The following is an 11,772-nucleotide window of genomic DNA, read 5'->3' as shown; positions in this document are numbered from 1 at the left end:
GATATATGGGCCTTCATTTCAATATTCGAGTGAAAGGTTGAAAGTTCTTTTCTTGGACCGGCCCAAAAGTAGCCCAAAGACCACTTTCTTTCAGGTCTGCATACTTGCATGAAAAACTATCTAATTACACAAATATTCCGGTGACATTTGTGTAGGTAAAAAATACGCAACTTACAAAAATGACTATATTTATAGGGTTATTAAAGTTTAATAGCAATAAGTATGTTATTTACAAAAAAAAATGACTTCAAGTTATGTCTTTTCTAGCTGTATTTTTGAATTTGTTTTTTTTTTTCTATTTATACACTAATACAGTTTTAATTACAATGAACTAAATAAAGAAAATCTATTAATTGTACAAATTCAAATTGGTATCTCTATTTATAAAACTTAAAGTATTAATATCAAGGATACAAGTATTTATAAAAACTTAATGTATTAATATATCAAACAAGGTAAAATATAACAATTTAACATATAAACACGACAATTTGAAAAATGAATACATTGTTGTTAAGCAAAAAGTGAATACACCAATATAGTATACATATGAATACATTGTCGTTAAACAAAGGATGTATACATTGGACAACCCAAAAACAAGAAAAATGAAAAATAATAGAATGTGTAGATATCAAAGTGTGCAAGTATTCAGTTGTATAAAAATGAAAAAGCCAACAAACGTCAATTTCTTTTTTGGTCAAGTTTTTCCTCTAATACTTGACGTTTGGTGTTAACTCATGTATTTGTTTATAAAAATATAATATTAATGAATCCAACTATACTTGTATAATTGCCTAATCAACCTTTCAAATTGGATAGATTACTTATGTATATATGCTTGTATTCACAACTCACCATTTCAATTTGTCTTATTATTACAATACAAGTATTTATGTATATAAGTATTTTACTATATACAAAATTGACAATCACACAAACGTCAATCTCTTTTTGCTCATGTTCTTTCTGTACTATTTTTTTTTTTAACTATAGCCATTGTAATAGAGAACAAATAATTCTTCAATTGAAACCCTATAAAAAATATAAATGTATACAAATATAATCTTCATAAAAAATGAGAAAAAAAATCAATTAGAAGATACTGGATAAATTCAAATCACAAAAATTGCTCCTAGAATCATCGAAAGGATCTTAAATTGAAAGGAATTTAGGGGAAAATACAGAAATATGTGATATAGGGATATTAATGAAAAAGAAAATATTAATGAGGATAAACATGAGAACATATCACATAAAATGTGCCTAGACAAAAAAAAAAAAAAAAGGTTCCACCTTGAAATATATAATACTTTCTATCAAAAACGATTTCATTCTCAAAATTCAAATCGAGAATCTTTAATAAACACAATATTCCGTGACATAGAAAAGCATTAACGCAAAGGAAACAAAAAGAAGGCGTACACTCGTGCCCTTTAAAGTTGAGTGATCATACACACTAAAAACCAAAGATTATTAAAAAAAAATGGCGCACTAGAGAGTTGTTGAAATTGAGAAGTAAAAAAATGTATCCTATAATTAAACTGCAATACCAAATGGACACCACTAATTGGTAACACTATTAAAGTGGACATGTATATATGTACTATTCCGAATATTTTATTAAAGTGAAATATATTTATTATGATGATACTTATTTTGAGACCATATCACTATCTTAGAGGTACAGATAGTACACATGTTGTTTCTGATAGATCATCAACTCAAGAAGAAATACTAATTATTTTCAATTTATTTCTTAATAGCTAAAATGACTTATAATAATCAAGAGTGATATCGTAAATCAAATCTAAGATTATTGAGGAATAGTAAGATGGCTATGGGCACTAGCTTAGCTCATTATTGTCTTCACAAAACTTTCAACTCTTCAACAACTTAGAAAAAAATGCAACTCTTTATGTTATAAGTATGTCACATGTCTACTATATAGTACAATAATTGAAAGACAGAGACATATGGTAACAACTTATTCACCAATAACTCATGGTAGCTCATCAAACACAACTTCCAAGGTTTATATCATTGAAAAAATTGTATTAACAACCTAAGTCCCTTATGTCAATAACTACCCCCAAGAGCGACTTTTATACTTTTAGAGGTTATTTGGTACCAAAACAACTCGTGCGGGAATTAATTATGTTGAAATTAGTTACGCTAATTAGTTATAGAAAGATAATTTTTCATCATGTGTTTGGTTCACTTTATTAAAAAGTAGATATACAATATATATATTACTTAAATTCGTGCTTGGTTTAAACCTATATTAAAAAAATGATTTACAATTCTACCCTTCAACTTTTGTAGGCTTCTATTTCTATTGAAGATCAAAGTTGCAAGCCTTTTATCTTTCTATCGTGTTCATTCGTTTAATAAAAAAAATAAAAAAACTTTTTAGCTTTGGAATGTCCCAATTTAAAAAGCTACTTATTGAGATTAAGTGTGTATACATTTAGAATTAGTTAATTTAGTGTAACGTCATATTAATTAATTGATCGAGTCTGTTAGTAGAATTAGTTAGTTAGCTGTCAAATCACGTGGTAGTTGTTTTCTTTTTAGTTAGTTAGGACTTTAGATATTTTCCTCATCCAGTTGTATAAATACCAATCTGAACTACCATTGTACATAATTAATTCAGAATGCAAAATATCATTCTTCTTCTCTGATCAAGCTTTATGCTCTCATCATCAATGGAGATTTCGTCTTCTCAAACCTCTCATTTTAACATGGTATCAGAGCGAGGACACTTTGTTCTTCCTCTTTCTCTTCGTCTTTAATTTCCGCATCAGATCTCTCTTTTCCCAATTCTCTTTGGCTTTTCTTCTGATTAGAAATAGTAGATCTCACGATCACTAGTTCAGCTAGCACTACCTCTTCTGGAATTGATACAGGAAGTCATTTTTACATTCATCCCTCAGATAGTCCTGGTGCAGTACTTGTACCTGTTCCTTTTAATGGCACTGGATTTCACTCTTGGCGCTGTAGTGTGCTTCGATCCTTGTCGGTGAAGAACAAGCTAGTCTTCATCAATGGTGAGTGTAAAAGACCAGATGCAAATCACTCCACTTATCGTCAATGGGTGAGGTGCAACAATATGGTTACCTCTTGGATTCTCAATTCTCTAGGTCGAGATATTGTAGAGAGTGTTGAAAATGTCAATGATGCTCTGGAACTATGGACAGAACTGGAAGATCGTTACGATCAAACAAATGGAGCAAAATTATATCAAACTCAGAAGGAAATCAATAATCTTAATCAAGGTATTCTCGATATCACTACATACTATACTCGCATGAAGAAGCTTTGGGAAGAGCTGAACAATTTATGTATTTTAAGTCAGTGCAATTGTGTATGTGTATGTGAAGCTAAGACTAATATTCATAAGGTAGAACAAGACAGACGTTTGATTCAGTTTCTCATGGGTTTGAATCTGTTGTATACCACAATTAGTGGAAGCATTTTGATGATGAATCCCTTACCTTCTATGGCACAAACTTTTGCTTTGTTAGTACAAGAAGAGAAACAGAGGGAATTCAAGCCCAATAACAACCAAATGTTTGCTGAAAGTAGTTCCTTCATTGCGAGTTCATTGGGTTCAGGAGGAAGAAATTTTCAAACAAACTATTTTGTTCCCAACACAACACCTAGAGGGAGACCTTTTTGTGAATTTTGTAGAAGGCCAGGTCACATTATAGAAAAATGTTACAAGTTACATGGTTATTCATCTAGTGGCACGCCTCCAAATTCTTTCAATTCCCAATCCTCAAGCAATTATGGTACAAACCAGCATCAGAAAGCTCCTAATCATGATCAGTACAATTCAAGAAATCAGGCCCAAAATACTTACTCAAATCAAAGGCATAACACTAAGGGAAAGAGTGGAGCGGCAAATTCTGTACAAATATCCTGTGATGGAGATGCTGGTGGACATAAAAGGGAATCAGATTTTCATAGTGATGCTCAAGGAAATGAAAATATCAGTATCACCAAGGAATAATATGATCAAGTTGCTCATTTGTTGAACCATTTCCAGGACTCTAACTCTGTGGCAGATCAAAATGATGGAACATGTGGAGCTGTGAACTTTGCAGGTATCTTTATTTGCTCTCCCTCTCCTGATTTTGTTAAAATCTCATGTGAATATTTCAAAATAATGATTGATTTATGGATATTAGACTCAGGAGCATCCCACCATATGACCTTTAACAAAAATCACCTTGTGAATATGATCATTCTACCCTGCCTTATGTTAGTTAGATTACCAAATAGATATAGAGTCAAAGTTACAGAGATTGGTAGTATGCATCTTACCTCCAAGATCACTTTGTCCGGAGTACTTTATGCCCCTTCTTTCAAATACAATTTAATCTCCATCAATTCTTTAGTAAATCATCTCAAATGTACTGTCTCTTTTTCTAACACTTCTTGTCTACTACAGGCCCTTTCACTGAAGAGGCCTCTGGAGATTGGTAAAGTACATAATGATCTCTACTTCCTTTGCTCAGATTGTTTACAAAAGACTAGCCACAATGATCAGCAACAGCAACATCCTACTTCATGTTTCCTTTATCTAGCAATAAGATGCAATGTGTTCCCCTTTTATGTACTTCTCACACAAATGTAATCAGCTCCTCTCTTGTTAGTAATAAAAATAATGTTGCTGACAAATCTTTCAATTCTTTTCCTACTGATAGCATGGATTTACTCTTGCACTATAGACTTGGTCATGCACCCTTTGTAAAAATGAAAGGCATCTCCTCTATACTTGTAAATTTCTCACCAAAACAACCTTTCTTTTGCCCTATATGCCCAATGGCCAGGTAATCAAGGTTATCTTTTTCCCCAAAAATCTCACATTACCACCAGCATTTTTGAACTACTACATGTTGATCTTTGGGGTCCCTACCAAACAACAACTCATGACAACTTTAGATACTTCATTACTTTAGTAGATGATTTTAGCAAGTCCACTTGGACACATCTTCTTAGCAGTGAAAGTAATGCCCTACATATCATCAAAGTCTTTGTTCTAATGGTTGAAAACCAGTTCAAAACCACCATTAAAACAATTAGATCAGATAATGGACTGGAATTCACTAACAATGAATCCATTATGTTTTTCCAGACCAAGGGAATTATTCACCAAAAATCTTGTCCTTATACCCCAAAGAAAGCACAAATACATTCTTGAAACAGCAAGGGCTCTCCTTTTTCAATCAAAACTCCCAGTGAAATACTGGGGTGAATGCATACTTACCTCCACATACCTCATCAATAGACTCCCTTCTTCTCCTCTTCACAATAAATGCCCCTATGAGATCTTATATAAACATCAACTCTCATACTCACATCTAAAGAGTTTTGGGTGTTTTTGCTACCCTACTATTCCAAAGCCTCACAGAACCAAATTTGAACCTAAGGCTATACCACATGTATTTGTTGGATATCCTTATGCTACAAAGGGTTACAAAGTCATAAATCTGTCCACTTAGAAAATCCATATCTTAAGGGATGTCATCTTTCATGAAACCGTTTTTCCTTTTGCCATGACTAAGGATACTACTCATTTTCCATCATTCACTTTTTCATTTTGTGACCCTAAATGACTATCCCGTGTCTTTTAATGATAATTCTTCCCCTGCTGTGCACTGTGATCAAGATAAACTAGATAATAATAATATACCTGTTGATATACCTATTGATGTGCTAGCTGATGACCATACTTCACCTGCTAATACACTCTCCACACCACCTCTTAGAAAATCCCAAAGAACACATAAAGTACCTACATATTTGTCTGAATATGTTCACACAATACCATCCTCAGGTACATCAATCACACCACAATCTTCCTCCATTAGTGCCATTTTTTCCCTAGACATCATATTTCTCCTGTTGTTTTAAATCTTGACAGTCAGTCTTTTGTAATGAATGTTTCTCATGATTGTGAACCTAACTCATTTTGAGGAAGCATCTGTGGATCCTGCATGGCAAAGGGCTATGACACAAGAGTTCATTGCCTTGCATGACAACAATACTTGGACTCTCACAACTCTGCCAAAGGGTAAGAAGTCTATTGGTTGCAGGTGGGCTTATAAAGTCAAACACAAGGCTCTTCTTGCGAAGAGGCACCAGATCAGGGGGCAGCAGCTACTATTGGGATCCAATTTCGAGATCAATTCGACAATGAAACTCTTCCTTCTTGCTTGATAGGGGGGGATTACATTCACCAGCGTAGACTATAAGTGCTCTCCGAACTGTGTTGGATAGTCACCCATCACACGGCGGGAGCATAGAACGGTATAAATCTAGGCTGGTGGTAAAGGGATATACTCAACATCATGGCATAGATTATACAGAGACATTTTCACCTGTTGTCAAGATGACAACTGTGAGGGCACTCATTGCCACTGCTGCAAAGAAACAATAGAATATATATCAACTTGATGTTAATAATGCTTTTCTTCATGGAGATCTACATGAGGAAGTGTATATGGATGTGTCACCAGGTCTGACCACCCCTCGCAAAGGTCTAGTCTGTAGACTTAACAAATCATTATATGGTCTAAAACAGGCCAGCAGACAATGGTATGAGAAATTGACTGAAGCACTTCACACAAGAGGCTATGTTCGTTCCCTCCAATGCTACTCTTTGTTTTACAGAAAAAGAGGTGCATCTTCTGTCTTCCTAAGTGTTTATGTTGATGACATCCTACTCACAGGAATAAACACTGCTGAAATTGATGAACTTAAAAGGTTCCTTGACAGTCAATTTAAAATCAAAGATCTTGGTAGACTGCATTATTTTTTGGGCCTGGAAGTTTTGTACAAAGATGATGGGATTATGATTTCTCAAAGGAAGTTTGTGTTAGACCTCCTCAAGAAATTCAAATGTGATCACATGACTCCTTTATCATCTCCTCTCGATCCAAATGTTAAGCTAAAATCACATGAAGGAAAGGCCCTAGATGATCCTACTTACTATAGAAAATTAGTTGACAAGCTGAACTTTCTTACAAATACCAAACTTGATCTTGCCTATGGTGTGCAACTTCTTAGTGAATACATGCAGGATCCTATGGAGCCTTATTTACATGCTGCTTTTCACATGCTAAGGTGTCTCAAGAAGGATCCTACTCTAGGTGTTTTTATGTCCTCATCTGCCAATTTTGGAGTACAAGCCTATTGTGACTCTGATTGGGCTGCCTACCCTGACTCAAGGAAGTCTGTTAGTGGTTGTATTGTGTTGTTGGGAGATGGTCCTATTAGCTAGAAGTCCAAGAAGCAAGAAACAATCACCCTTTCCTCAGCTGAAGCAGAGTACAGATCTTTGAGAAAGGTAGTGGGAGAACTGACTTGGTTGTAAAGATTATTTGAGGAACTGACTGTACCTCAGAATGGACCATTCCCTATACATTGTGATATCCAAGCAGCCATTCACATTGCAAGGAACCCTGTATTCCATGAACGCACGAAGCATATTGAAGTGGATTGCCATTTTGTGAGGACTAAGCTTCAAGAGGGGCTCATTACATTGCATCATATTGACACTACTGCTTAGTTAGTTGATATCCTTACCAAAGCACTTACTGGGATTAAGCATTCTACTCTTTTGGACAAGTTGGCTTCGATTACTTCTTCTCCAACTTGAGGGGGGTATTGAGATTAAGTGTGTATACATTTAGAATTAGTTAATTTAGTGTAGACGTCATATTAATTAATTGATCGAGTCTGTTAGTAGAATTAGTTAGTTAGCTGTCAAATCACGTGGTAGTTGCTTTCTTTCAGTTAGTTAGGACTTTAGATATTTTCCTCATCCAGCTGTATAAATACCAATCTGAACTACCATTGTCACAATTAATTCAGAATGCAAAATATCATTCTTCTTCTCTGATCAAGCTTTATGCTCTCATCATCAATGGAGGTTTCGTCTTCTCAAACCTCTCATTTTAACACTACTTATTCTGTTTTCAAGATCATCACTTGTAATTAAATAAAGGAAAAAGAGCTTGTTATGCCTCTCAACATGTGATTTAGAGTTGATGTATCCTCGTTAAAAAAATGTCTCGCATATACACTCGTTGTCTAACAAATGACACATATTTTCCTTTTTCGTTAGTAGGTCATCTTTTACTAAATTGAAGAAAAAAATCATTTTTCTTAATTTTTAATCGAGAACTTGCCACATGACTTTAAATATAATAATTTCACCCATTATTTTTTATCCCTATATAGAAGAAGCCAATAACCATATGTCAAGAAACATGAGACGCACCTGAATTAATATGAAACTTTTAGCAATATATATCTCACATTACAAGAAGTTCCAAAGTTTTCCAACAATTTTATATATAGTCTTTTTATAAAATAATCAGGGTGGGTATAGGGGGAGGGAATTACATTACAACATGGAGAATCGAACCCTCACCAACAAAATGGGAGTTCAGATAACCAACCAACTAAGCTACTATGATTCCCCGATTATATATTGAGCTTGACTTACTAGATGTACATTAAACGTTACTATAAGTTAATCAAGAGGAAGTCGAAATCCACTGATCTCCTTGAATAAAATTTTGTATAGAGTATGAGTTAACATGTTCAGCTGGGATTTGGCTACTCCACGACACTCGTCCTGCTGTATTAGCTCCGGCACCAGTATTTCTATATTCTCCGTAGTATAGAGTCTTCAACGCGAAATCACCACTCCAGGGCAACCATCCGTTAGCGGAAATAAGAGCCTCTAAAGTACAATCTAGAAAGACGGTCCGAGAATACTCCTTCCATGGTCTTCCCAGAAAATTTTTGTGGACTTTGGGGTTGCTGTAGTACAAGGACATGTATTTGTCAGTTCCATTGATCAAACAATTTTGGAAGACGAAACCAGTTGACTGTGCAGGGTCTATCCTGCCATGAGCAGTCACGGCATTCGTCTCTCCCTTTTCAGGACGGAGTTGTCGAGGTGCTATTAGGATGTCACAATCTTGGAAGAAAGAAGCTGAGTTTCCGAAAATGAAGTCTACATTGCCTTGGATACGACAGGACTTGTAGTATTGGCGCAAAGCGTGGGCGTATAGGGTGTCTTGATTGCCAATGAATTCACAGTTCTCTACAACTGAAAGATCACTGTCGGATCGGAATGCTACGGCTTGGTGAGCATCCGGACCGGCTGTGTTTTGGAAGGTGATACCACTGGCCATGAATCCATCACCAACAACTCCTGTTTTAGAAATACTAAACATTAGAACGACTCGAAACTACAAAAGTTCATCAATTAAGTAGGTCTTCAACAACAAATAGTAAATGCATCACTTGAACAATAACATCGAGTCCTAAGCCAAAGGTTTATGACAAATGCAAACATTTTACACTTCTAGCATACCCCTATGATCCCAACACGGATCAAAACGGGTTCAACTGAAACCATTGCTTTCGGCTCCATCCATAAATACACATACCACAAAGTTAATGCTCATATGTATACATGTGTATACATTAGACTCATTCCAAATCCACCGACTATAAATTCTAACTTAGCGTTTGCTATGGAGCAAGGACTATATCTTCCCTTTTTCATACTAACCACATAAAGTAAATGCAAATCGAAAAATAACGCAAAAAATAAATCCCACAGTTTGACTAGTATTTCATAAATCCATTTCAAAACAGGTGAGCTTTGAATGCAAACACAACAAAACAATAACAAGGGGCAGACAAATTAGGTTCTTAGAATCGACAACTTTAATACAATTTATCATACAAGATAAAGTTGCTAAAGCGATTGAGTCCGACTATTCCTAACTATTACGTTTGATTTTAAACCGAAAAAACACAGGTGAACAAAATTGATCATCCTTAAACAACAACAACAACAAAAAACCCAGTGACCGGTGTAATTCCACAAGTGGAGTCTAAGCAGAGTGGTGTGTACGTTACCCCTACCTTGTAAAGGTAGAAATTGTTTGCTCAAGACCCTCGACTCAGGTAAAACATAGGTAAATGATAACAAATAAGATAGTAGGGCGGTAATAAACATTTTATAGTCAAATAACATAAGTATTATAATTTGAATTCAATTAAATTTAACTTACCAACAGTTGCAGTCTCATACGTAGTAACACCAACAAGACCAACACTCAACGATCCCGTAATGACGGTTTTACCCATACCATCACCCAAAAATACCACATTCATCTTCTCCAACCCGACCCGAACTTTCTCCTCATACAACCCGGTTTTGATCCATATCACAAACTTCCGGGTTTGCTCGTTTTCCGGTGCAGCATTCACCGCCTCCTGCACCGTCTTATAGTCACATCCTCCTTTACACACCGTTGCATCCGATTTCAACCCGGCAGGCACTCCACCCTTCACTTGACCCGACCCGGCCGAACCCGAATCTTCCCAGAACCCGTCTCGTTCTGTTTTGGGTACGGTCCATGACCCGGTATCGGCGCCGTAAAGGTCGAAATTCACCATCATCCCCAATGCGTTGCTGCTGTATCCGATCAAGGAATTGATAAACGACATCGTTTTGGATACCTGTGAGGTTCCATTTACGTACTTCAAAGCGGACCAGCAGTCGTATTGGTACACCATGACGGAGCTCATCCATGCACGAGCGCTCTTGTACCCGCCGTTCATCACTGCCTGACCCGTTAACCCGACCCGATATTCCGCATACCCGAGCACCTCCATACACACCTTCCCGGCGTCCGTACGGTTCTGATTATTCCCTGTAGACGCATCTATAATTGCCTGCACCATCTCTTTCGCCTTATCGTTGTTCTTCGACGATACTTTAACAGCTGATTGGATGATCAACGACGTCGTCAGGTCAGACGGTAAGTTACCGGAATCCGTCAATACAGATTCACATGTTGGTGGGTCCCGTGAAGCCTTACAAGCACCTCGGATCTGAAGTGATATTGAAGGGGATGTGGAGGAATCGGGGGAATGGTGGCGAGCGGCGGAGGAAATTGAGAAGAAGAGGATTAGGGAGAAGATAGTGAGTGTGAAAAAGGAAGCCATTGAAATGAAAAGAAACTTGAATTTTCGGAATAGTGTGGGTTTTGCAGGTTTTCTTGTGTGCATGGTGGGTACCCTTTTATACAAATTTGTGGACTGTAAATGTCAAAAAACTGTACAATTTGAACAAGATAATTGAATTACAGTGTGAAAAAAGAATGGGGTTTGGTGAATTTGGAGGAAAGTGAAAGTTCACGGGAGTGGATAGTGAACAGTGATAGCAATGAGGAAGACGAAGAAAAAAACAGAGTGGGAAAAAGCACTTTGATTTGATAGTGGTGGTGTCAGTTAATTAAATTAGGGATCTACCAAAATGTGCTGCTCCTTTTTTAAGCACGCTCGACATTTAAATTTATATAAAATAAATATATACATACATAATATTATTGCCACGTAGAATACTGTATAGGATATGAATTGTTATGTAGGACGTCAAGTAAAACACGTGTGTTTGTTTGTTTAAGTGAATACAAATTGAGGACATAAATATCAAATAAAATCAAGTTAAATGACATATTAATATGTGTCCTTTCCTTTTTGTTAATCAACTCTAATTATTTAGGGAGCTAAGCTAGTGGTTAATAAAATAAGTGAAAATGACATGAGATCAAAACTCAAATTTGTGTGAGGACAAGAAAAAAAGGAGTTTGGTTTGTATCATCATGCATATAATTCATTTTGATAATGTATGACCCGTTCACGTGATTACTTCTATACTATTTGGTG

The 11,772-nt window shown here is 36.0% G+C and overlaps 2 protein-coding genes across 2 annotated transcripts; one reads left to right on the top strand and one right to left on the bottom strand.

The window, feature by feature from the left end:
- Window positions 1-6,511: 6,511 nt before the first annotated feature.
- Window positions 6,512-7,291, top strand: LOC107061270 (uncharacterized mitochondrial protein AtMg00810-like). The gene has a single exon (XM_015310245.1). It carries the CDS (start codon window positions 6,512-6,514, stop codon window positions 7,289-7,291), a length of 780 nt encoding a protein of 259 aa, XP_015165731.1.
- Window positions 7,292-8,332: 1,041 nt separating this feature from the next.
- Window positions 8,333-11,286, bottom strand: LOC102583537 (probable pectinesterase/pectinesterase inhibitor 51). The gene is made up of 2 exons (XM_006350914.2): window positions 10,110-11,286; window positions 8,333-9,238 (listed from the first exon to the last, which is right to left on the bottom strand). Exons 1-2 carry the CDS (start codon window positions 11,110-11,112, stop codon window positions 8,553-8,555), a joined length of 1,689 nt encoding a protein of 562 aa, XP_006350976.1. The 5' UTR covers window positions 11,113-11,286; the 3' UTR covers window positions 8,333-8,552.
- Between the last annotated feature and the right edge of the window lie 486 nt (window positions 11,287-11,772).

This window comes from Solanum tuberosum, unplaced genomic scaffold (genome assembly GCF_000226075.1).
Source record: "Solanum tuberosum cultivar DM 1-3 516 R44 unplaced genomic scaffold, SolTub_3.0 scf00131, whole genome shotgun sequence".
NCBI lineage: Eukaryota > Viridiplantae > Streptophyta > Magnoliopsida > Solanales > Solanaceae > Solanum > Solanum tuberosum.
The sequence above is the reverse complement of the archived record's forward strand: the minus strand, read 5'-3'. Positions and strand labels throughout refer to the sequence as shown.

What these genes read in the sequence shown, in the direction of transcription:
- LOC107061270 (XM_015310245.1), top strand. Translation starts at nt 6,512, where the DNA reads ATGGATGTGTCACCAGGTCTGACCACCCCTCGCAAAGGTCTAGTCTGT.
- LOC102583537 (XM_006350914.2), bottom strand. Translation starts at nt 11,112, where the DNA reads ATGCACACAAGAAAACCTGCAAAACCCACACTATTCCGAAAATTCAAG. An exon ending in GTATGAGACTGCAACTGTTG is followed by an intron (nt 9,239 to 10,109) that starts GTAAGTTAAATT and finishes TTTCTAAAACAG; the next exon opens with GAGTTGTTGGTGATGGATTC.